The sequence below is a fragment of the Taudactylus pleione genome, unplaced genomic scaffold (assembly GCF_031769625.1).
Source record: "Taudactylus pleione unplaced genomic scaffold, aTauple2 ptg000462l, whole genome shotgun sequence".
NCBI classification, from domain to species: Eukaryota; Metazoa; Chordata; class Amphibia; order Anura; family Myobatrachidae; genus Taudactylus; species Taudactylus pleione.
This window is the reverse complement of record NW_028284864.1, coordinates 495,847-523,003: the sequence shown is the minus strand read 5'-3', so window position 1 is coordinate 523,003 and position 27,157 is coordinate 495,847. Positions and strand designations below refer to the sequence as shown.

At 44.9% G+C, this 27,157-nt stretch overlaps 1 protein-coding gene across 1 annotated transcript in view; it reads left to right on the top strand.

Moving 5' to 3' along the window:
* Positions 1–15,596, top strand: part of ACP2 (acid phosphatase 2, lysosomal) — a 38,752-nt gene extending 23,156 nt beyond the window's left edge. The window contains exons 4-11 of the mRNA XM_088448637.1: positions 67–219; positions 304–402; positions 907–996; positions 3,937–4,069; positions 6,047–6,132; positions 6,802–6,908; positions 9,593–9,768; positions 11,236–15,596. Coding sequence (XP_088304763.1) covers positions 67–219; positions 304–402; positions 907–996; positions 3,937–4,069; positions 6,047–6,132; positions 6,802–6,908; positions 9,593–9,768; positions 11,236–11,372 — 981 coding nt within the window. The 3' untranslated portion in view covers positions 11,373–15,596. The remainder of the gene's footprint in view (positions 1–66; positions 220–303; positions 403–906; positions 997–3,936; positions 4,070–6,046; positions 6,133–6,801; positions 6,909–9,592; positions 9,769–11,235) is intronic.
* The last annotated feature ends 11,561 nt before the right edge of the window (positions 15,597–27,157 follow it).

Genomic DNA, 27,157 nt, shown 5'->3' with positions numbered 1-27,157 from the left:
TTCTAGACAATAGTATCTTCTCTCTTGCTCAATATCATGGCCTCTTATATGTTTGCTTTTGATTAGATTTACATAAGGAGCACAGATGTGGACCGCACACTTATGAGCGCAGAGGCGAATTTGGCAGGACTTTATCCGCCTGCTGGATCCCAGGTCTTCCAGCCAAACATCTCATGGCAGCCTATCCCAGTGCATACCGTACCAGATGCGGAGGAGCGGGTGAGGGGCGATGTGCATGTGACTGTCCGTTTGTAAGAAAGCTGGAAGCTACTGACACTAATTTCATGTGTGTTTCTATCTCAGCTCCTGAAGTTCCCAGTACTGCCTTGTCCAAAATACCTCAAGCTGCAGGAGGAGACTCGGCAATCTCCAGAGTATGTCAACATGACCAGAGACAATATGGTAAGAAAGCAGAGTAACACGACTGTCCGTCAGTAAAACAACTGTAAATCCCGCTCCCTGTTCTTCTTTTTAAATCAAGTTTATTTTGTTGATTTTTTTTAGATTACTAAACGGTAGTAAGCCTATCCCACCGCCCTCATCCCTTATCAATACAGATACAGATATGAAGCCTCTAACAAAGAAGATTCTAAGTCGCAGGCATCTGGCTTCTTTTATATACTCTGCATGCCCAGAAGCGACTTTACACTTTTTTGGCATATGCCCGTCCTGTTCTGAGTTGGCCGGATCCGATCAGCCCCTTACTGAGCAGTTAGATATAGAAAATATAACATACGATATATTGGCAAATTGTAGAATTAAATAATAAAATAGCAAAACAGGATAAAGTTTATAATGTCTGAACTAACATTAAGGGCAAATTCGGTGCATGCCCACTACAAAAAAGAAGTAAGTGATATATCCGTAGCTGTAAGTGTCTGTCTCATGCTCGCTGTTCTTCAATAGGAATTCCTGCAAATGGTAGCAAATGAAACCGGACTTTCTGACTGCTCTCTGGAATCTGTATGGACCATTTCCGACATCCTCTTCTGTGAGGTCAGTAATTGGAGACCCTATTCTGAGGGTCATTTATTATATGACTTCATGACTTCGCTCACTATCCATAACGTCTCTGACCTGATAGAACAAGTGTGATCCCAGGTGTTCTCAGCACCTGGATATATATTACAATCATTTAGGAAATTGAGGCACAAGGAAGTTCAAAAATGATTGTGAGGTCCAACAGCGATCATGGAGAAGTCGTTACGCTGCAATAGAGATATTACCTTTATTACATAACATATGTAGCATTAGAAACCATACAAGGCAAAGTGAGAGGCCAGTGACGCTGTCTCTAGCAGCTCAGATTGCTAGAGGTGCATAATTCCAAGAATGAAAATATATATAGTCAGTGGTGTGAGAGGATGAATCGGTGCTCAGCTTTATGTGCAAACACAGAAGATAAAGGGCAAAATAATTTTATGTGCAAAATCATCTATAGGGGGAGATGTACTAAGACTTGTAGATAGATAAAGTACCAACCAATCAGCTCCTGACATTTTTCAAACAGCCTGTAAAAAGGCATTTGGGAGCTGATCGGTTGGCACTTTATCTCTCTCCAAGGCTTGATACATCGACACCATATTTTCCGTAAATCTTTATTTTTGGGGGAAATCACCTCCAATTGCCCTTCTGGACAGCAACCAAACTTTGTTTGAAAAAAAACTGTACTGCTGGTAAAATCTAAAAAAGGAGTAGACGAAACCGCGCCCTCTACATGTAGTAGTATCAGAAAGCACACGGGTAACCGTGTAGGTGAATTTGTACCAAATGTAAGTGATATACAGGATTATCTGTGTACAGTACGTCATTCTTGTCATCAGGGTACTTTTGACCGATGGATTACAACAACGATATCACCATACACTATGAGTTAGAAGCAGCACACAGTGTATGCACTACATAAAAAATGTGCTATTCAGCATAAATGTAAAATTAATATAAACAGTTTATGGGAGAGCCCAATATAAATGAAGGTTAACAAAGTGTAACGGAGCAAAGCAAAAACCAGGAGCAGGAAAAAAAGAGCAATTTTGCTCCTAGACAGACCACGTTGCAGTATAAGGGTGCAAATATATATATTTTTTTCCATGCAGAACAAAAACTGAGTGCATTTGCGTGTAGCATACAAGTACTGCAGAGCTTTTTTATAATTGATCTAGGACACGCCCATCCCAACTGTAGGAGGTATATGTTGCCCATAGTGACCAATCAGATTCTAGTTATTATCTTCTAGCAGCTGCTAGATAAATATTGAGTAGAATCTGATTGGTTGCTATGGGCAACATCTTCTAAAAACCAACACTTTAGTAAATAAACCCAAAAGTCTTTGGGAAAAGCACAGTATAATTTTTTGGGTACTGCTTAAATAGTTACCGATATTGATATTACTGACATCGATGTTGGAATGTGACCAGCCCAAAAAGTGCTAAAATAGGCTCAGCGGCGAAGGGGTTAATAGTTCCATGTTTCTGCGCTCACAATGTTTTTGTGCTTACAAACATGAAAACCTTACATATATTCTTCCATGTTATTTTAATTGTCTGCCACTTAGAGCAAACCTCCATTCTGATATCCTACCTACAAATGCCTTGCCGGGCATGTTGGAAGCGGTACACTTGGGTATGTACATGCTCTCCTACACCTAAAATAACACTGCCAACTCGAAGTACCCGCTATTATCATTTATTGGACTTGCCACTTAATTATTCACTATTTTTTTTTGCTTCCTAATGCTACGACTAATTAAGTTACAGCTATAACAGGACATCAGTGCAGTCTTTCATGTGTCCAATTGAGAGTAATGACCTGCAGCCATTACATTGAGAATGCCTCCAAAAAAGGCGCAGACACCCTACCCACTAAAAAATTACAGCACATGATCTCGCTCCACAGTATTAAATTCCTGATGTTGCACTTAGGTACATCACTGTTACTGGCATAAATTCAGTGAGGTGCAGGGGCATTTCTAGAGAGGAGGGGGCCCGTGTGCAGTCTCTGACACGGGCCCCCTCCTCTCCACACTGAGTTGTGCGCGGCCAGCGCCGGAGTTATAGACTCTGGGCACTAGAGTGTGCCCATAGTCTATAGTGTCTGCACAGGTCACCGGGTAAATGGCCGTGGCGGCCATTTTCCCTGTTCTGCTCATGCGCAAACTACGGGAAAATGGCTGCCACGGCCATTTTCCAGTTGTTTTACAGCGCCGGACCCCCGCCCCGACGCGGGACTCCGGAGAAGCAAGTAATATTATGGGTGCCCGCACACCCTGCACCCACTATAGATACGCCCCTGGTAAGGTGCGAAATATTCCTCAGTGTACCTGTCACTTAAGGCCTGATTTCAGAGACGGGCGCAATGTCGATTTTGCACACAGTGGAGTGATTTTCTGCAGTGGCGCATGAGACTCGCAGTGAGGTTTGTAGTCGTAAAGCGAGTGATAGGCAGTCAGCGTTTCGGGGAGGCAATGGGGTGTGGTTAGAAAAACGCAGACGTGTTGGGACCGTTTTCTTGGTGTGCTCTAGTGAGCTGCAAATTATTATTTTTTTCAGCTGCAGAGGCTCCTGTGTCTTAGGAGATCCATTCTGTCGAAGACAGAATAGTCTTACTCATAAGTTCCATGTGTGACCGATGTTCACGCTGTTGTACGTAAGCGGCGTACGCTGGACACTCGGTGGCCGAGTTATTAGCATATTTTTGCAAATCCGCTGCATATGGAATCGCAGTTGCAATGGGATTTGCGTCCGTTTCTGAATAAGGCCCTTAGACAATATAAACTTAAGGCATCAATGAGTGGGCTGAACCAGTACTCACAGTAATAGTGAGGCACAAAGTCACTGGTGCCCCATGCCTCATTTGTTTTCTGCATAAATAATTTATACATAGTATAAAACATGTAAATATAGTTTCATAAGATTGCTCTCTGTTCTTCTGCCCTAGTCAAAGCATAACTTGAGCCTCCCCACCTGGTCAACACCTAAAGTTCTGGCACAACTGAGCAGTTTAAAGGATTTCGGCTTCAGGTTTCTCTTTGGGATCACTGAGCAGAAACAGAAGGCACGTCTGCAGGGAGGTGAGATGATCAACACGTCGGGAAAGGTCCACAAATGTCAAAGACAGTTTTCAGAAATGGGGGCCAAGAGTGCATGTTTAGGTGATAGCCCAGAGTGTTATGGATTATGGATAGGCCCCACCAACAACGGGGACAGTGCATAGGCCCTACATATGAGTATTGAAAGTCAATGTATAGTAGGAACTAAGGGCCTGATTCAGAGGCGCTCGCTATTTGTGAGCGCTCGCTCTGAAACAGGGTGGATTTAAAAAAAAAAAAATCCGCCTCCAGGCCACTTACATAGCTGTGGGTGACCCTTGTGGCAGGGTCTCGGTTCCCACAAGCCCGAGTGAACTTCCTGCTCTAATATAGCAGGAAGTTCACTACTGACATCATGAATGATGTCAGTAGGGCCGCCCACAAACGCCTCCGTTTGTCCAGCCACCCCCCCTCCCCGCCTACAAAACGGGGCGAGCTGTCGATCAACATCGACAGCCACCCCGTTTTGTAGTTCGCTCCGGGGCTCGCACGCCGCGCATCGACCTGCTTGCGAGCGGGTCTGAATCAGGCCCTAAATTTATAAGTGAACCAACAAAAAGTATGTGAATGGAAGAGTTGGGGAATAAGTAGTCCACAAATATTAAGTGAAGAGAAACAAGTATTTAGTGAAGCAAGTGAGAAAGTGATAGCTGCAAAGTTCAGGCGGAAAGGCTGGCAGCCTAAGTATACGGTCCCTGGAAGGGACAGAAGTTAAGGAAAAATACAAAGGGAGGTGAAATTCGTAAGAGTCGGGAGTCTCAAAAGACAGGTTAATGACACCAAACAAGGGTTCGTAAGGAGCGAAGGACCTTAAAATTGTTAAGTCTCCTCACATTATGATGTGAACAGAAGATGACGCACGTCAGTCATGAGAAAACATAGTTAGAAAAGGATGTGAACATTAGGGGTCGTAGATGTTCAATAGTCAGGGGTGTCAAGCTGTAGATAATGTGGAAGGGGGGCTGGACAGGGAATGGATGGAAATTGCAGTGGGGTAAGAATTGGGAAGGAGGAAAGACAGGGAGTTGAGTGCGAGGAATATAGAACAGACTGCTCCAGGAGACACTCGGAAACCCAGCTTGGGAATAAGGAACGTGTTTGCGGTATACTTGGGGATTCTTGACTCCATCAACCCTGAAGGTCACGAGAAGTTTAAATTAAATGAAGATGAACAGAAAAGTCAGGAAAGAGTCTAGAGAGGTGATAGCAGGGAGACATAACAATAGCGAGCTAAAGAAGAGTAGGCAGAGCTTCTGTGGGGTCAAAGCAAGAAGTGGTGGAAAACATGGGGACAGCAGGGAACATAGTGCTTATTACGGACCTGTTGGTCTTGTTAGAACAACTGAGGGTGATAATGGTGAGAAGGCTGGTAACAAGAAATGGATATATATGCCAGACACAGAGGGCTAGTAAGATGAAAAACGGTAGGCAACATTCAAATGATGCCCAGAGCCTGTGAATGTCCCGGGCCTGTGTCCATCTCTCTGGAGCGTGTATCCGTTGGCCGGCGGTCACTCCTGGGCATCGTGGCTGGGGAATCTTTAGGGTAGAGCAGAAGATAACCAGGTCCGAAGATGCCCACAGGGAGACCAATGCCCATGGTGCAAAACTTTGATCGTATGGGAGAATCCAAATTTGAATCTAAGGCCATTCTGGAGTAGTTCCCCTGTTTAGGGTTTCTGCTGTCTACGCTGTTGTGGCCATTAAAGTCCACGCTGTCTATATATAGAATTGAATGAAGGAGTTCATCCTTTTGTGAAAAGTAATGGAACCTACAACTCTCCTCAGTGGTGCGACTGCCATGACCATTTTTATAGCCATCTCCAGTGTATGTCCTACATAGACGATGGAAGTCCTACATAGACGATGGAAAGAGAGTCTGACCTGCACATAGGACATCAGAGGGTGGAGGAGGTAGAGCATGACCTATTGATGAGTAGTGCTCTTTCTATTGTGCAGGTGTTTTGGTGGCTCAGATCCTGACTAACATAACAGCAGTTGCACATAACAACTCAAATGGCGTCAAGTTCATCGCATACTCAGCAGTAAGTACCATATACCGGCCTGTTTTTATTATGCTTTTTGCCCTGCATGTGTGGCTAGTCTACTAGTTCAACGTCTACACATGTACATGTTTTAAGGTTACCAGATACTGAACATGAAATCGGGCAAAACAAACCTCTGTGGGCGCGCGCCCTTTTACATTATGGCATGAAAGTGTAAAATGTAATCTTAGCGTGGTGCACGGAGACCACCACTGAGCTTTGATGCAGAAGGTGATGTGAAGGTGCAGGGAGTACAGCAGTCAGAACATTCATTATTATGAGCACCTACACTTATAGTGCTGAATATTCCCTGCAACATGAACTCGTTAGCAGTGGGGAAGGCAAGTGTAGCCATAGTATCTGTTGTCACCAATGAATGTTCCACGTATAATCCGTGGCCTATACGTGGATCATTCGGGATCCGTGCACAAAGGCCAGAAGAATTGGCATAGTTGCTTCTGGGGAACATTCAGGCAGACCCCATCACCCCCCGTAATGGAATTGCCCTTCGGATACGTACCTCTGGCAATCTTATATCTCACAATCCAGTCTTTCTCTCTCTTAACTTGTTCAATCCACCCAGGTGTTGTCTGTAGTTTATAGGGTAATGATTTTGGGATCTGGGCTATGTTTTATTATAAATATGCTTTTCATACATTTTTTCTTTAGCACGACACCACACTGGGTGCACTACAGATGGCTCTTGATGTCTACAATGGAAAACAGGCCCCTTATGCTTCTTGCCATATGTTCGAGCTGTACGAGGAGAGTTCTGGGTATGACTACAGAATCTTTCTTTTCTTTGTGACATATCTGCGCCTGTTTCGCAGATATGAATGATAGATGGTTGAACGATATCGTTATCGTTCAAAGATATTGTCTCGTGTATAAGATACATCCTAAAAATATGTATTACCTGTCTAATATTGATTCCCCTCCTCCACCTAGCTTCCAAGGTCCACCACCTAACGCATGAATTCTCTAAATATAACTGCAGGTAGAATGGTAAAGTGGCTGGAGCCTATCGTGTTGAAATGAGGCAATATATCGTACAGTTCACCCTTAAGAACGTAAAGAAAAAAAAAAGAAACATCTTTACAATATGAATTAAATCAAATCACTGGACTTCTCTTAAATAATGCTTAAAGTGTTTTCATATCACGTATTTATCGATTTCTTAGATCCATTCTCCATTATTCACTAGTTGTTTTGTTTTGTTTAGTCCAATGTAATGAATACTCCTGTTAATCTTTAATTAACCTACTCTGTGTCCCTAACTTCCCACGCTCAGTCCCAGCTTGCTGACTGTGAAGGTCATTTAGGAAGCAGAAGTCACCCACAGTGCAGACGCAGCTGTGGACATGCAGTACGCCTAGGTTACAGTCACGGTGCATAGGCTTACGGAACAAGATGGCTGCATTCGTCAAGGTGCTGAAGTCTGCATAAGCAAAGGGGAAGAGTGAGGAGGGGAGTGAAGGCGTTTGTAGTGAAGTGCAGAGTGGTCACATAAAACTGGATATCCGTCGATTGTTTGACAATAAAAAGGTCGACTTTCAGAAGGTCGACACATTTTGAATGTCGACAGTATAAATAAAAAAGTCGATGTGTTAGTTAAGTTGACCATCATTGTATTTCGGTGGACAGGGTTAAATGGTCAACACAGTGAAAAGGTTCACATTTAGCATCTACAGTATACACAAAAATTTGTCATGGTTTTTTCATGATTTTTAGGGTTAGGCTAAAATAAATTGCATTGTAATCGCGCTAGATCAAAAGCAGCTCTATGAAAAATAAAATCTGATTAAAATGATGAGAGCGCTACTAATGGAAGATGTAACTTGAACTTATGTGAAATTATGAGAGTATTGTAATAAGCACCAAGATAGGTATGATAAAAGGGGAGAAAAATAGAAGAAAATTGACATACAAAAATTGTTTGTTTATAGCTCTTTTGAGATAGATTCAGTGGGGACCTGTTAAGATGTTAAAAAACATGATGCAGAGGACCACACACTAACGCTCCCTACCTCTCTCCCGAGAAAGAAGGGGCAGCTCAGTCCCGTTCGTGTTGTCCTGGCGGTGATATGACCCCTGCTGATGATGGAAGTTAGCGTTCCTTTTCCGCACCGCTACCTGCTGCTGGCCGCTGGTGATATCGCACCGCTACCTGCTGCTGGCCGCTGGTAATACCGCTTGCACGGCTTGCGGGTGGCAGCTGTTCCTGACTGCCGCTGACCTTACCCTACCACAAGGGTCTCGTCACAAACCCGATGGTAGCGACCATCACCTGGCCGCTCGCATAAGCTGTGGGTGGTCACCCACAGCTTAGCGAGCGGCCAGCTCAAAAAAAAAAAAAAAAATCCCGCCCTGATTCAATCAAAGTGAGCGCTCTGAAAGAGAGTCCGGCTCTAAATCAGGGCCATAGTGTCTTCGGGTCATGTCCTATACTAATTAATGCGATCTGTATTGCGATGTTGCATTGCGCTAAAGAAACACATTTCTAGGCAGACTCTGATCAATGTAATACAGAGTTCAATATACACACAACTACCACATGTAATAAAGACAGTGCTCTCTCTCTCCTGATTACTGTGAGCTAATGTATATTTTGTGCAAGGAGTGGTGAGTTGTTGACCTTTGATTTTTTTTAAAAGTATGTTTTCTTGTACAATGCACCTCTTCAGAATTGTCTCCACTTTTATGCTTGGTACACACTAGACGATATGCAGACGATATGTCATCCGATCCAGACATACAGCGCATCCGGAAAGTGTTTTAGTGGTTTTTTTTTTTTATTAAAGTTGCAAAAATCTCAAAAATACTTTTTACAAGTTGTCATTATGGGGTATTGTGTGTAGAATTTTGAGGACAAAAATGAATTTATTCCATTTTGGAATAAGCATGTAACATAACAAAATGTAGAAAAAGTAAAGCGTTGTGAATACTTTCCAGATGCACTGTATCGTCCAGTGTGTACAGACTATGTCATTGACGATGCGCGCTGCCACGCGTCGTCAGTGACATCGCGATTGAACCTGCATGCAAGTCCAACGGGCAACATCATCAGCATGGCCCCTGCTGCCACGCCGTCGCTCCCGACATCGGCAAGTGTGTATGCACTTGCCGATGCCGACACCCTTGCCGGGTCCCACCGCACGATAGGTCTCCTGTGTACACATCATTAAATGTGTACCCTGCTTTAGGTTGCTGAGGTGTCTCCTGGCAGCAGAGGGTACGTCTAAGGCATAAAAGGCGCTGGGTGGGCCATCCAGGTTCAGTGATGCAGATCCAAGGTATAAGAAGCCGCGATTCGGATGTGTCCTATAAATGGCCTCCTTTTTTTTATAACTTACCCTATTTTTCTTTGCCCATTGCTTCTGGAGTTAGGTACCTACATTCTTTTCCACTCAGTATTTCTCTGTCCATCATTAATTGTCTGTTGTTTTTCTTTCCCTGCCAGAAACTTTACAGTGGAGATGTATTTTAGAAATGAGAGTGCACACTCCCCTTACCCCCTGACAGTCCCGGGCTGTGTGCACAGCTGCCCCTTGGAGACGTTTCGGAGCTTGCTGCAACAAGTTGTGGCTGAAGACTGGGAGAAGGAATGTCAGATCTCCAGCCCGAGCAGGGACAGAGGTGAGAGACCTTGCACTAACCAAAGATGGAGCAAGAAGCCAATTCCAACATGACATCTCCCTTTCTGCATATATGCTCTTATTCAACATGGTGCTGCTCATATTGATTGAAGTCAAAGTAATGTATAAAAGTGATCATAAAAAAACAAAATATTTGGCAGTTTTCTCTATAATCTGACATCTTTTAAGGCCTTATAAAAGGGTAGGCTAATAAATAGAATTAAATAGTTGTAGTTGGGGGGGAAAAAGTGGAGTTAAAGGGCCCGATTCAGAGTTGGGACACAACGGATCTCGCAATTTGTAACAAACAGCGCATGCATCAGACAGTGGTGGATTTCGCACTAGACACGTGCCTATGGGCGCCACTAGGCCTCCCTGCATTAGAGTTCCAGCACAGTCTATCTGAGATTACCCTCTCTCGTTGTGTGCTAGGAGAACTTCATTGTTCAGCAGAGCATGGGTTGTCAATTGTAATATATATTTGTGCCTTCTTAAGAATAATTTTCAGTTTAAATCACATAATACACAGCATCTTATGCAGGGGACTCAAACACCAAACCTCATGTGCCCAAATCAAAGACTTCACATCAGCCATTTGGATAGGCCAGGGCAGATGCCCCCCCCCTCCCCCTTTTTCTGTACTGTGAGATAACAGCGTGACTAGCTATAAATGGCTGAAATGTTACATGAGAGCATGTGAGATGTTGAGGAGTTGGAATATTACATAAAGACCTTTTTATAATTGCAGAGTCCATCTTGATACAGAGCCTGTTTCAGAGATGGTTGGTAATGCAGCCGCGCTCGGAGACGCTATCTCTCTATAGCGGTCGCGGAAATATACCAATACTAATCTCAGCCTTCCTTTTATTCTCCACGGTGCCGTGGAGAGTACGAGCGGTGAGACATCCACTTCTAGGCTGCATGATCTGTGCATTCGCGATGGAGATTGTAATCCCTCAAACATCGACGCAACATCAGTCGCACCCTCGACATTTGCAGTAGCCTAGGGCCTAATCTTGCTACTCTCCTAACATCCACCTAAACATGACCTGTGAAGCATTGGATTTGCAGAAGCGTTCCCAGACACCCCCGTAAAACACTCCCAGAACACACCTATGAAACGGCCCCTTCTTGCCATCACTTTAGGTCACTTCCCAGTCTGCGCCCTGATACGCCCAGTGATTGCAAACCCCCTCTAACGTCTTACTGATGCCGTACGCAACTGCAAAAGGCATAGGATACTTGTGTTCCCACATGCGCAGTAAGAGATTCCTGGACTTTTTGCGCATGCGCAGGAGCAATAGGTACTCCCTGAATCAGGCCTTTTATACCAGTATTTTACCTGCCTTTCCATCCGCTCTGTTATTTAAGTCCGCTATTTTCCTTTTGGACGTGTACTGTGGTTTTAATGTTGAGGGATATATAAAATTGCCAAGTCACTGACTTTAAAACTGTTTTGGTCACACAGTGGTCATCATCGGCCTGGTCGTCTGTGGGTGTGTCCTCTTCCTCATCGTTGTCCTGTTACTCACAGTCCTTTTCCGGCAGAAGTCTCAACCGATCGGATACCAGCACGTCTCTGATGTAGGGGAAGAGCAGAGCTGATGGACTGCTCTTTTCTCCAACACCTACGGCCTTTCCGTCTGTCTACTAGGATCGCCTGTCACCCAGCAGGTGTCTACAAAGGGAATTTTTAAGCAAGATTTTATTTTTTTAAGTTCAGGATCAAAAAAGACATTCATTTTAAACTTCGGTCACAGAATGATCGTGGGAACAAGACAATGCAAATTATTCCATGGGCAAAACAAATCATAAGGCCGTAAATCTACATAAAATAGAAACTGTAATCTGAAGGATCAATCTGATCGTATCAAGGGTAAGTGTCCAGCTGTCTGCTGGTACCCATGTCAATTACCTGGTCACTGGGACTATACTAGGACTATTCAAGTGTAGTCATTGCATTGCTGGGCGAGTCAATGCTGGCTTCCAGTGAGAAGTGTACAGAGCGTTACTTATGACTGTTCCATTATACTTCTCTGTGCTGGATACAGAAGAGAAACGCACACACCACAATCCTGCAAGTCCCATATCGGCAAGCCATAGCTTGGCTGCTGTAGCTCAATCACTGAGCTTCAAAGGGTGTGATTCAGCGTAGTAAGGAAAAATAGTCACAGGCCAGGACATAACTATGTATGTGCTGGGCTAGCAATGTTGTAGAATATCTTTAACTGAAACAGTATGTCTAGATTTATATTACAACTTATGTCTAGCCCACTCTTCTAGCATGTTGCCGTCCTTTGCCTGTAGCCATTATTTAAAGTCCCTTTTACCATGTAACAGTGAGCAGTGTGATTTCCACTCGTCTCACATCTTGAGATCGCTAGGCAGAATAGCAGAGGAGACCGCCCTACACGAGCCCAGATATCTAAAGCTCCAATTCCCCGTTTTGACGGTCCAATCCGGTACATGTTCTGATCCACAGATCGGCAGCCATCAATGAACGCCGATATGTCAGTGGACTGGGGAAATTTAACACTTTTTCGGGTCGGGATCGGGGAATCGAGATTTTTCAGCATGTTAAATACTCCTGGATCCCTGACCGCGGTCGGCAGAACTGGAAATCACCGCGATAGCGACTAGACAAATTGTTCCCTGGCTCTGGAAGCTGGGAGTCATCTCATTATGGAGGAGTGTGAGGATACAGAGTTTATGTGTACGTTATCTTCACAGCCTTGAAAAAGGCAGCGGTTATAGGTCTCGCACGGTACCTTGCTTCCTTTATGGGTTCAGGGATCACACATTAAGCACGCAATAGCAAGGGTACAAAAGCACCTTTATTACACAAATACTAGTTATACATGTACACCGTCACCACACTATGTACAATATATCAATCACTGCTAAGACTAAGACTGTTTTCTACCCCCTCGATAGTCAGGGAGCACAGACCACCGCACTGCTGTGAGGCTCCGTTGGGCGATCTACTGTACTGCCGAGCGACTAACCAATCCCAGCTGCGTGGCCTTATGGGTGCTACCCGCAAGATTAAGGCACGCCGGAGAGTCAACAGCACACCAACCGCGCACCTAGGGACAGCTCCTGGGAGAGCACATGCTTGGGCTGCTTATCTTCACTGGGCTTTCTTCAGTGAAGTCCGCATCCAGGCTTGAAGGTAGCTCTGCCTTATGAGCCTGGCAGGGACCCGACGTCCCCTAAAACCAGCTCACAACCTTTATTTTCCCAGGGCAAAGACCCCAGAGGCTCTGGTGCAGCTCCTTTGTATCCATCACTACATTGCAGGGATTGGGTGGATTTTGAATCCCAGGATGTAAATGTTTCCTGGACAGCCTGGATTCCCTGCTGGACTTGTGCATAAATGTCTCTGCTCTTCATAGTTTATGGCCAGGCGGGCATTCCTAAGGTTGGGGGGGGCCAGGGCGAGGAGTAAATAAATGGCAGCAGAGGATCTCTGGTCACCGGGCACAATTTAAGAAGCAAAGTGTTGTCCGCACATTTTCTAGCAGAAGTGCCACGTTTTACAGAGGGCCTCCTGCGGTTGTACTTTTGACTATCCATGCGATCCCCGTGCGGGCAATGGGATCATCACAGGGAGTTGTACTCAAACCTTTGAGCGAGATAAAGTGGAGCAGTTGCTCATAGCAACAGATTCTAACCTGTGCTAGATAAATGAAGCTGATTGGTTGTAATGGGAAACTTCTCTCAAAGGTTTGAAACATCTGCCCCTATACATCTCCTCCTTTTAGTCATCACAAGCCCAAAGTTTTCAATGTAGGGCTGTAGGAACAAATATTATTATAAATATGGTAAAATGCATCAACATAGAGTACATGAAACTCTTTTCACTTTATTCCAGATATTTTATAGTCAGTGCTTTACTGGTAGCTGCCTCCCGCATGGTTTCTGCAGTGCCATACATGGGGAATAAAAGCTAAGTGCAGACTTATACTAACGAGTAAATAATTTCACATGGATACAGAATTGCAATGTGCTGTTAGCATAATTGTGTAGAGCAGACAACCAGGAGAGGGCCCGAATCGCACAAGCTGACAATCTATATAAGTGACGGCCAGGAAGTGCTGTGTTCTCACGGGTGATAAACACCATTGTATTCCTCTCCATGGCTGGTTACAGAACAAAGCATCTATTTGTCACTATATGAATCAACGACATTTATGCAACCATGAAAACCAGCCACATGTTTTTACCCTTATTGTGGATTGGTCATCCCTTACTGCAACTACTAAATGCATTGCTATATCTCTGGGTGTTTTCAGCCAAGCATTTATATCAGTCAGTTTAGTTTCCTCGCTCTGGAACACAACACCACTCTGTTGTTTCGGTATGTTTGGGAAATAAAACCTCTCTGCCTGCTGATCTAAGCACATGGCTGAAAAGCACAACATGAATTCAAAAATAGTATTTACAAAGTATTCAGTAAAGGCTTTTTTTGAAGGAACGTACAAAACATCTGGAGGTGGACAATAGCCTCTATATAATGTATCACATCAGTTCAACTGATACCTTTTTTTTTTATTCTGCAGTAATCTTAACAGCGCTACTGAGACCGTATAACAAATCTGTGTTACTGTATGTATATATTTGTTTTTAAAAATCTTGAAGAAATGATTAAACAAGGTTTCTGTCATTGGGGAGGTGCATAAATCCTAGCGATTAATTTATCTTTTATTTAAGGAGATTAGTGTCCTGCAAAAGTGTCACTGACGCCATTGTCCAATGAAACAAACTGTGCGGGCATCTTTGGTGACACGACCGTGAAAGTGAAGATTTTATTGTGCAGATTAATAGAATCACTTTTTTCATGACAGAATGATTAAGTTACAGAGGTTTTTTTTATTTCTGCCTTGAATGTTGCACTGCAGTTTTTTTCCAAATAATGTGAATATCCAGATTTCAGCTATACACATTAGAGATCTATGACAAAATAGCACGGACTCTCTGCTTAATCCCAAGGCAACCACTCTGTCTGTACGACCCCCTCCATTTAAGCAACAAGGAGCTTCTAACTAGATATGTACATATTTCATCTAAGTTATGCTTCATTTTTAAGCACTAATTTAAAGGGTGTCCTTCACCTACATAGCAAGGGCATAGCATAGCATAGCAAGGGCAGCCACTGCTTCATTAATTTAATGAAGCAATGTTCCAAAGGACACTAGGGGGTACATTTACTAAGATGGGAGTTCTATTAAGAAGTCATGTTGCCCATAGCAACCAATAAGATTCTACTTCTCATTTATCTAGCACCTTCTAGAAGTTAATACCTGGAATCTGATTGGTTGCTATGGGCAACATCACTTCTTAATAACCCCTAGGAACCAGTGAGATTGCATTCTCCTAGATATTGGCATAGCTCAAAAAATGGCTTCCTCCACTGTACGCTGGTGACGGGATCACTGTTAGGAGATTCTCTTGTAACTGTGACTGTTTGTATAATGCAGATCTATTAACAAGCTACTGCTGTGTCTAAGAAATCACATTACGTAGTGGCCATATGAACAAAGGATGACCACTGTGTATGTAATACATTATGATCTGCCGCTGGGCATTCTCATACTGTTACCAAATGGTACATGGTCTACCATCAAATCCGGCAGTTATTCTGGCCTCTTGTCTGCAGGATTTTAAAGCCGTTATACTCTTTATTTTGCACAATAATTTTAACATTTTTTAACATGTTTTTTCTTTCTTTTTTTTTTTTTTATGTTTCTTAATCTGTGTGAAATGACATCTAATGAGCTGAATGGGACTTTTATTAAATAAAAATAGAACCATTTTAGAGAACCTTCATTGTGTGTCCTCATTACTATAGGCTTTGTTGTGTTTTTTTTTTACATTTTTATTACTGGTGACATGTACATATATAATTACGTGATGTTTCCCCTGTTTATAAGGCTGCCATAACAGGTTAATTTAATGTGGCTAGCATCTTCCAGTACAACACAAGTTTAAAGATGTGGCTTTCAGAATGCTGGATATCTGTGATAACTTCATATTCTCTATATGCTGCATGTCCTATCCAGCAGTACTATCTCAGCTGGAGGAAATCGCTAATCGTTAGGCCCTTTGTCCTGCATGGTACGGATTGCAACCGCTACAGGTATCACTGTGATCACGGAGACCACAGAAAAGCCATCGCAGGGTGATTGACAGGCAGTGAACGTTTGGGGGGGGGGGTGGACGGAGAAACGCAGGCGTGCCTGACCGCTTGAACACTGTCGCATGGGCGTGCATAAATTAGCCACTGCAACGGCATCTGCAGCTTGAGTGCTCACTGCGTGCAGTAAGGTTAGCAATTTCTGAGTAAGGTCTGACCTGCTGTAATTGTGTGTGAAGCGCCGATGTTACTTGATGGTACCGATGTTTTCGCTGGATTGCAAGGTATTACGCGTGTCAGATAGGGGAAGTGGGCGATTTTATGTTGGTCCGCAACAGCTTTGCGATTGCATATTTTCACAGTAGACCTGAGTGCGATTACGGAGATGCGATCGCAATAGCGATCTGTAATGAATCGGGCCCAAAATACACTGACCTTTCATATAGGCCCTGCTAGTAAATCACGGCCAAACCTTTGAATCGGTTGACTTGACAATTCGCTTAAGAATAGTTTACAGGCCTGGTTAGAACATAAGCTATGTGTTTTTCCATACCTCCCACTCACATTCACATTTTTTAGGTGTACAAAATCCAACGCGTATGTGCGACAAGGAACCCGTCACGCATAGCACAAAATAGGGAGATCTGTAGTTCTGCTAGTCACGCGGGCATTCACGCATGACCCAGAATAGTTCACAAAATATAATGACATATAATTTCATGCTACACATATAATTAAAGACATACTGTATGCATACCAAATATGTTACATTCCAATGACTAATGCCACCCAAAAAATACCATGTGGCACAATCAAATTGATACAGTTTTGTATCAGATAGATACTAAGGTCTAGTAAACGTATCGAGAGATACTAAGCTCAAGTAAAAATATATACAGAAATACACAGGTCGTTTGGTCACGAACTTGCATGGACAACGCCGGGCACTATGGCTAGTATATAATAATTCTACAAAGTGTGTCCTGTATGCCCTGCAGATGTCAACTACCAACCAATCAGCTCCTAACTGTCATTTTTCAAACACAGCCTGTAACATGACAGTTAGGAGCTGAGTGGCTGCTGGTTTATCACCCTGCACTTTATTACTTTCCAGAGCTTAGTACCTCTGCCCCAATCTGTGATAACATCGGCCATCTGGTCACGCAAGCCGGCAGCCACAAATGTAAGAAAGAGGCCAGGAAATCTCCGTTAGCTGACGGAGATCCTGGCCTCTTCCCTCCACCCCAACGGCGAGGCCGCGCTCCTGTATTAAGAAACTGAGTCCGTCGCCACCCCCTCCCACAAATGGCAGCAGACTGCCAATCACTGACAGTCTGCTGCCGCTTTGCATGCGATCACGCAGGACCCGTGCTGTTCATGCGCAGCATGGGTCTGGTGCCTGCTCAGATTCCCGACCACGTACGTGCACTGTTGAAAAAGGCCCTTAATACATAGATCCCAAGGTATCAATGGGATGTAGTTATAATCCCAGCGTGCGGCTTCCCGGCTGAAGATATCCAGGCGCCGGAATGCCACTACCCGGCTAGAAGACCGGCGCCGGAATACCGACAGGAAGTGACATCCCGATGCCGGAATCCCGACAGCCAGGATGCCGAATGTGAGTATAGCGGGGCTGGTTAGAACTTAGCCGTGGGGGTTAGGTTTAGGCATCATGCTAAAGCATAACAACTGAGCATTTACAAAAATATTGTACGATCTTTACTCCGTAACTCAACATCTCCAAACAACATGGGCCTACAGCCCATGCTCTGTAAATATTTGTTCAGTTAACCATCATGTTTTTGGACTGTAGCAAGAAACTGATGTAAGCACGGAGAGCACGTACAAACTCCACACAGATAAGTCCCTGGTTGGAATCTGATGCTAACCACTATGCCACTATGTGCTGTCATGACTATAGTATATAAATTACTGAGTGCCATGTAAGCTATATGTCTTTGCCCTTACAGCGTTTTAAACTAAAGCATATATTAAAATAAGGCAGCTTCATGTAGAGGTGGTTTGCTACCACAAGCTTTCCACACCAATATGGCAGAATATACTGTACATATCATACATGGGCAGCACAGACGGTGTAATGGTTAGTGTTACTGCCTCACAGCACTGAGGTCGTGGGTTCGATTCCCACCACGGCCCTAACTGTGTGGAGTTTGTATATTCTCCCTGTGCTTGCGTGGGTTTCCTCCGGGTACTCCGGTTTCCCCCCACACTCCCAAAACTATACTAGTAAGTTAATTGGCTCCAAAACATAAAATTAACCCTAGTCTGTATGTGTGTGTACATGTGGTAGGGAATATAGAGTGTAAGCTCCACTGGGGCAGGGACTGATGTGAATGGCCAAATATTCTCTGTAAAGCGCTGCGGAATATGTGTGCGCTATATAAATAACTGGTAATAAATAAATAAAATATCATCACAATACCCTATTATCAACACTAAGATGATTAGATTTGGCTACATGTTGGCCTAACCCCTTCTAGAACACACTTGCCTCTATAGGCAACCATTGGAGCTTGCTGAACTGAAATGCGCTGGGCTGCTGTTATCATTCTAAGGGGCTGATTCATTTAGGAGCAATGTGCGCCAAACATCCTGCAATGACTGGCTGCACACATATTTGCCCATGCTGTTCCCCAAACATCCAAGTTTTCTTGCGCACCTCTAATTTATGAGAGGAAAAACTAGACATTGCTGCCCCTTCCAGAATGGCACATCATTGTCAGGCTGCTAAATTAATTGCCCCATAAGTCTCAGCTTCACTACAGATTGTTATAACCAGTAGTGCAAGTAAGGCGGTACGGGCCGGTACAGCGTACCATTAAGAAATTATTAGCGGGTACGCCAGCCATACCAGCCAACCACCTTACCGCCATTAGTTGCGAGCCTCTGCTGCTAAGTCACAGTGCTCGGCGGCAAGACGGACCCTGGCCCGTGAGTGACAGGGTTAGCCCAGCAGCTCCCGGAGCACTGGGCATCCAGGAAATGTGACTCATGGCCACGCCCATTTTGTGCACGCCATTAATTTATTTTGCTTGCACCGTTGTTTATAACACACAACAGTTTTATCTCGTGAATTACTGTGTTTCTGGGTTTTTTGTTTTTTCTGGTGAAATGCATCTAAAAAAATGAATGATTTAATTGGCATTTCAATTATTTGTGACATCGCGCCACATATCACTCTGTGACAACTGGGGCATAGACGTTTGATTGGATGACTGCCATCAGTCTTTTTAAAAGGTCAGCAGCTCGTGTCACGGAGCAGTTATTAAAATGTAATTTGCGATTTCTTAGAAACATGAAGTTTATTTGCTTCTAACGGCCATATTCAATATGGGAGCGAAAAGTCTGTGCTGAACTTTTCGCTCCACATCGGAGCTTTTCTGGGGATGAAGTATCGGACGCGTGCCCGCTTTATCCCCGTATTCAATTTAAAAGGAGTGAAAACGGGACCCGGTGAATTTGGATCTACAAAAAAAACGTGGATTTTCAGGAAATGTGCCTGGGACCCCCCTAAAGATGTCCAGACATGGGGGATCACTATGGGTACCCCATTTTTGCCTGCTGAAGGAAGTCGGGTTTTGCAATAGCCGCGGCAGGTGCATATTTGCGGCTATGAAGAAGTGGTGAAGAATAGCTCTTAGATTTTTTTTGTGGAAAAATAACTATTCCTATCAAATTTGGGGTACATGAAAATGGGGGTAAGCATATTTTTAAGTCCCAAAAGTGCATTTTGAAAAGTCTTCAAAAATGCACCTGTCGCCACCACCCGCATTCTTTTAAACACCTGCCACATACTTGAATTACCCTGAATTAATTTCGTAATTTAAAAACGTGTTCCCCATATTTATTTTTTTTTTAACCCCAACATTAAAATAATTTTTTTGGGGTGTACCTATTTTTCTTTTTTAACTTTTTTTTGACACAGTTCATTTTTAGGGGCTATTCCCAGGGGTGCAGGCTATTTTTTTTAAGCCTGCACCCCTAAACCCCAATTCTGCACTTTTTTTCGCCATGTAGCCAATATAATCATGGTGAAAACTTATCCCCGTTTTTTTACGAAGACTTTTCGCACCGGCGAAAAGTCTTTGAAATTGAATACGGGGATAATTCAAATAGGTGAAAATTACGTCATCGGTGATAAATTATCGTCGATTCCGACTTTTCGCTGCCTAATTGAATACCTCCCTAAATTGTTTATTGCAGATCACTGCTGGAAACTCCCCATGTGTCTAGTAACATTTCAATAACATGTTTGCTTATTTGTTTTGTGTGTGTTATGATCCTATATCTGAGTTGTCTGTAGATCAGAGTGAAGCACTGGCAATTTGGACAAGATCTGTGTGCATATTACAAAGGATTCTTGGTGAGTCATACAAGAGGCATCAAGTGAGACGCCTCTTGATTATTCAGTCGCTATGGCACTGCAGACCAGGTTTGAAGTGTCCAGAAATCACAGGCTCCTCTGCTGATCAGCCTCCACCTGCCTCTCGGCCTGCTGCCTCCTCCTACTCCTCTCACCTTCCAGGAACCCATAGCCAACAATGCAGGAGCTAGATCCCCTCCACAGTGATGTTATTATGACTCGGCAGGGAATGCGACAGAGCTCATATTACAGTTACACCCCTTAGCCAGGTCATGCCACAGCTTCTGGCCAGTGGCGTATCTAGAATGGGTGCAGGGTGTGCGGTGCAGAAGGGGCCCACACCACAGACCATGTACCCATTTATTAAGTACTTTCCTCTCTGGATTCCTGCAGCTCCAGGGCTGCACACATCGCCAGGAAAATGGAGCAGTATTCTGAAGTTTTGAGCATGCAAAGTAGAACAATCGCCAGGAAAATGGGCACCGCGCCATTTCCCTGAAGACCTGGACATGCGCTGTAGACTCAGCACCAGGGTCTACTAGTGCTCATAATTGCGCTGCAAGAGGCTGCAGTGTAGTGTCGGATAGAGAGGTGGGACCGCACATGGGCCCCCTCCTCTCTTAATACGCCTATGCTTCTGGCATTGGCTGCAATGGGAGAGACTGAGGACCTGATTTAGAGGTAAACTCTAATGTCACCACAGCTGCAAATGTGAATGCAATGGCTGTCAGGACCGGCTCCAGCAGGAGCCGCGCCCCATGCAGACAGGGACTCCAACGCCCCATATGCCTGCTTATGGGGCGTCAGGTTGGGGGCGAGCCCAGCACTCCTTCAGTAGCTGTGCTGCCCCCAGCTCTCTCCCTGCACTGAATGGAGCGCGGCATCCATTCCTCTTCTCCGTGGCTGGCACAGCTGTGGTGGTGGAGGTGTCCAACCTCCCGACCAGCGGGGGGACACTTCGACCCGCGGGTAGAACAGCGGGGCAGTGATCTGAAAAACGTGACTGTACCGCTGAAATCGGGTTGGTTGGGAGGGGTGCGCCCTTCATGGGGTGGCACCCCTGTCACTGGTCGAACGTGACTCGAGCCGGCCTTGGTGGCTGTGCAAAATCACGCAAATGTCACAGCCACTGTTATGCAAATTCAACATTATTTACATTATAACTGCTGCTCTGATATTTTTTTTTTTGCCCTGGAGTGTTGGGTGTTGTCTCAATCCTTTTTAAAAATACTTACCTCACATCTAGATTCACATACTGTATGTCAGAGGTTCCCAAACGCCGTCCCCAAGGCTCCCCAACAGTTCAGGTTTTAGAGAAGTCCCTGGTTGAGCACAGGTGACTTAATTAGTACCTCAGTCAGTTTGATTTAACCACATGTGCTCAACCAGGGATCTCTCTAAAATGAAAACTGTTGGGGTTGAGGATCGCGTTTTGGGAACCTCTGACATATGGTAAATGGCACTAATACACGTTATATAGCTCTGCTTATTCGTGCATGTCTGCAACCAATAAGCCACAAAAATGCAGTCAATCTCCAGAATAGACACATATGCATACATAGGCTTCCCATAATATAAGGACACCTATGATTTACCCAGGTTCTGTGGCTGATTAAAACCAGGTGAAACTCAGGCTTGAACTTAGCCAGCCCAAGAACTTGTGTAAAGGGATATTATGGAAAGCCATAGGACACCCCAACAGTTCAGGTTTTAAGCCGCTTATCCACTTATAGACATACAAACGAGAGCACGATTACGACATTGCAATCGTGCTGTCGTTTATGTCTAGTGATGTGCCTAGACTGAATGTTCACTCGTTCAGTCCAGGCACATCCATCATCCCAGTACATGCTGAACCTGACAAGATCGTCAGGGTGACCAGCATGTACAGGCAATTACAGATGGCAAAAACGACCAGCGGGCACGTGCATCGCTGGTCGTTTTTTTTGTCATTAACATGCCTGACGACGTCGCTATCGTGCAATCGCCTGTCAAATTCGCCTAGTGGATACCCGCCTTTAGAGAGCTCCATGGTTGAACACAGGTGGTTAAATCAAATTGACTTAGCTACTAATTAAGTCACCTGTGGTTGAGCATGGATATCCTTTAAAACCTGGACTGTTAAGTCGCATACCCACTAGACGATGTGTGTATGCAGCGATATCACCTGCGGCGGGGGTACACACTTACCAATGGTGGCCACGTCGAACAGCAGGGGGGTGTAGCGGGGCAATGTCTTCAGTACATACACACTGGACGATATGAACGATAACTATATCGTTCATAAAAATCGTCTAGTGTGTATGCCCCATTAGTGCCTTGAGGACCGAGTTTGGGAACCTCCGGCATAGAATATATGGTACTGCCTCATCTTTGCGGCCCCCTTCTGGAGCCGTCAGTGAAGATACGGAAGTAGCGTAAAGATGAGGAAATACAATTCGGCCCCACGGTGACTCGCTTCGCTCACCACATGGATATATTCCCCCTCCATGCCCACTTGGATGATAGGGAATGACATTGGACTCTGGCTGTTCGTATCTGAAGATACATAAGTACCAGTGGTCGAAGTGGAAATTTTGAAGTGGGGGTATGGAAATTTTAATTGAACCCCACTCCCCAAGCTTTAGGGATTTTGATAAGATTCAGTCTCTGCTTTTATCTAAACCCCTGCATCTCACACTGCCTACTTCCCTCACTCACACCCTGCATCTAACATTGCCTACTTCCAGCTCCCACATCCTGCACCCCACACTATCTGCTTCCCACTCCCACACCACCTGCTTTCCTCTCCCATACCCTGCACCCCACACTACCTGCTTCCCACACACTGCACCTAACATTGCCTACTCCCCACTCCCACACCCTGCACTCCACACTACCTGCTTCCCACTGCTACACCTAACATTGCTTACTCCCACACCCTGCACTCCACACTACCTGCTTCCCACTGCTATACCCTGCACCTAACATTGCCTACTCCCCACTCACACACCCTGCACTCCACACTACCTCCTTGCCACTGCTACACCCTGCACCTAACATTGCCTACTCCCACACCCGGCACTCCACACTACCTGCTTCCAACTGCTATACCCTGCACCTAACATTGCCTACTCCCCACTCCCACACCCTGCACTCCACACTACCTGCTTCCCACTGCTACACCTAACATTGCCTACTCCCACACCCTGCACTCCACACTACCTGCTTCCCACTGCTACACCCTGCACCTAACATTGCCTACTCCCCACTCCCACACCCTGCACTCCACACTACCTGCTTCCCACTGCTACACCTAACATTGCCTACTCCCACACCCTGCACTCCACACTACCTGCTTCCCACTGCTATACCCTGCACCTAACATTGCCTACTCCCCACTCCCACACCCTGCACTCCACACTACTTGCTTCCACTGCTACACCTAACATTGCCTACTCCCACACCCTGCACTCCACACTACCTGCTTCCCACTACTACACCCTGCACCTAACATTGCCTACTCCCCACTCCCACACCCTGCACTCCACACTACCTGCTTCCCACTGCTACACCTAACATTGCCTACTCCCACACCCTGCACTCCACACTACCTGCTTCCCACTGCTATACCCTGCACCTAACATTGCCTACTCCCCACTCCCACACCCTGCACTCCACACTACCTGCTTCCCACTGCTACACCTAACGTTGCTTACTCCCACACCCTGCACTCCACACTACCTGCTTCCCACTGCTATACCCTGCACCTAACATTGCCTACTCCCCACTCACACACCCTGCACTCCACACTACCTCCTTGCCACTGCTACACCCTGCACCTAACATTGCCTACTCCCACACCCGGCACTCCACACTACCTGCTTCCAACTGCTATACCCTGCACCTAACATTGCCTACTCCCCACTCCCACACCCTGCACTCCACACTACCTGCTTCCCACTGCTACACCTAACATTGCCTACTCCCACACCCTGCACTCCACACTACCTGCTTCCCACTGCTACACCCTGCACCTAACATTGCCTACTCCCCACTCCCACACCCTGCACTCCACACTACCTGCTTCCCACTACTACACCTAACATTGCCTACTCCCACACCCTGCACTCCACACTACCTGCTTCCCACTGCTATACCCTGCACCTAACATTGCCTACTCCCCACTCCCACACCCTGCACTCCACACTACCTGCTTCCCTCTCCCTCACTACTTGCTTCCCTCTCCCACACGCTGCACCTAACACTGCCTTATTCTTTCTCCTCCCCCCCTGTACCTTTATTTCCATGTCCGGAGTTGGCAGAGTCCGGCTTCTTGTCCCAGTCCACCAGCTGGCAGTGGGCTCTGGCGGGCGTTGCATCATCAGGCAGGGACACTTTTGATTAGCGCTGGGATGGAGCGCCGGGGAAGTTGCGAGGGCGATTTGTACCTAGTGCCGGCTGTGAACCAATCACAGCACGGACCGGCAGCCAATCAGAAACAGCCACATGGCTGATTCTGATTGGCTGCTGGTCCGCAAGCCGTGATTGGCTAATGGCCACCGCCAATTAACCTTTTTATTTGGCCGCCGGTCTGTGATTGGTTCACGACCGGGGCCGGGGATTGTGTACTGTCGCCGGGCGCCGCGTCTTTTCTGCCGTCGGCCCGCCGGAACCTGTCACTCGATGCCTGCCCAGCGCTGCTTAATGATGTGTCCCCACACATCTCCACATAATACGGAGGAAGCTTCTCTTGTTTCCATTGCTGCAGCAGGGGTTGCTGGCTGAAGTGGCGGTATGGCATACCGCCGTATACCGGCTCACTTCGAGCCCTGATAAGTACCGTAAAGATCAGCCAGTGTCCAACGTCATTCCCTACCATTCAAGTGGGCATGGAGGGGGAATATATCCATGTGGTGAGCGAGGCGAGCCCGCAAGGGGCCGAATGGTATTTCCTCATGTTTACGCTACTTACGAATCTTCACTGAGTAGTGAAGATACGTAAGTAACGTAACCACCGGCTCCAGCATGGGGCCGCAAAGATGAGGAAGTACCGTATATATTGACATACTAAAACTGGATAAAGTGTAATTGTCGATTCCAGCTACGGCCCTAACTGTGTGGCGTTTGTATATTCTCCCTGTGCTTGCGTGGGTTTCCTCTGGGTACTCCGGTTTCCTCCCACACTCCAATATATAGTGGTAGGTTAATTGGCTCCCAACAAAATTAACCCTAGTGTGTATGTGTGTGTGTATGTGGTAGGGAATATAGATTGTAAATTCCACTGGGGCAGGGACTGATGTGAATGGCCAAATAATCTCTGTAAAGCGCTACGGAATATGTGTGGGCTATATAAATAAAAGGTAATAATAATAAATAAGTAAAGAAATACAAACAAACACAAAATCAGTTGCCAACTTTCTCCACCCAAACTATTTTTTATTATTTTTACCATGTGCTGCAGTACTGCTTTGTGAATGAATCAGCCAAAGGCAATGGTTATGTATTACCCAGAGAGGACAAAAGTGATTTTAAAACACTGACCTACACCCACACAAAACACTTCACAGATGATTTCACTTCACACTTCTCACATGATTTCAGGCATTATTGAGCACACACTGCACTAATGACCTGACAAGCTGATGCCATTTTACAGCAGCTGTACATTTAATTGGCTGTAAACAGTGTTTGTTTGTTTGCTGGAGAAACAATGATACTAGGGGCTCTAAGTTGCTCAGCCCATCACTTTTAATAAGTGGAAGTGCTGGAAGGACTCTGCTAATTTATTTGGTAATAAAACCATTTTGGAGAATTTCCATTTGATATCAGTGTGTGTAAAGCCAGTGTACTCCATATAAGGTGGCAGGGGGCGTGCCCTAAGCGGGAGCTTGTGATTGGTTAGGGATGTCAGCTGTCTTGCTGAGAGGACGGACGACAGGGAGAGAGACTCCATTTTCAGTGAGAATTTGAGGGGAATGGTTATGGAGGAGCTTAGCTCCTTCTCTGCATAAAATTAAACAAACGGGGGCACAAGCCGAGGGAGAATGCTAGGGAAATGTACAGTAATAGTTTATCTGGAAGCAGTTGACAGAAAAGAAAAAAACCGAAATTGAGACTTACACACTCAGGATTTGTCTGCCCTTTTCATGTTAGAACTGTATTTAATCAAATTGTGCTTTGGGTCTAATCTTGGATGGGCAGCTCAGTCATGCTGTAGTCTTTGGGAGCAAGCTTGTTTCTGTTCTTAGTGCCCCTGTTTGTAATCCTGGTCCAGAATATATATAATTAATTTGCCCCCTGTTTGTAATCCTGGTCCAGAATATATATAATTATTATTTTTTTTTTTTTTTAGCACATGCATTTTTTTGTTTTGTTTGGGGGACACATGCATGTCAATTGAAAAGCAAATAATTTTAGGACATGAATGAAGTTGAAAAAATCAAAATACAGGACTATGCTCAGAAAATGACACTTTAAACAACTAAAAATGAATATTTTTTTGTTTTGTTGAAAAAAATAATTTGGTAGGGCTTATGTACTAAAAATTGCACTGAACTGTGCCACCCTAACTTGTGCTAGACAGATAAAAGCTCATTGCTGATTGGTTATTGTAAATCAGTGCATATTTTTTAGTTCTATGAAATGTGCGTAAATGAGATCTGTGCAATTATATAAATGTCTTCTCTACTATTTTATACACAAACCCTTGTTTTCCTGTAACAGGCTGTGAACAGTGTTTTCATTAATGGTGGATTGAGAAATGAAGAGCAAACAAATCAGGGTTTTAGGGTCAGATTTATGAAATGACAAAAAAATGGATGCAGTCCGCAATATTTTTTGGGAAGCCTATTTAACAAGTATTGTGGATCCTGTACCCAATTGATAAGT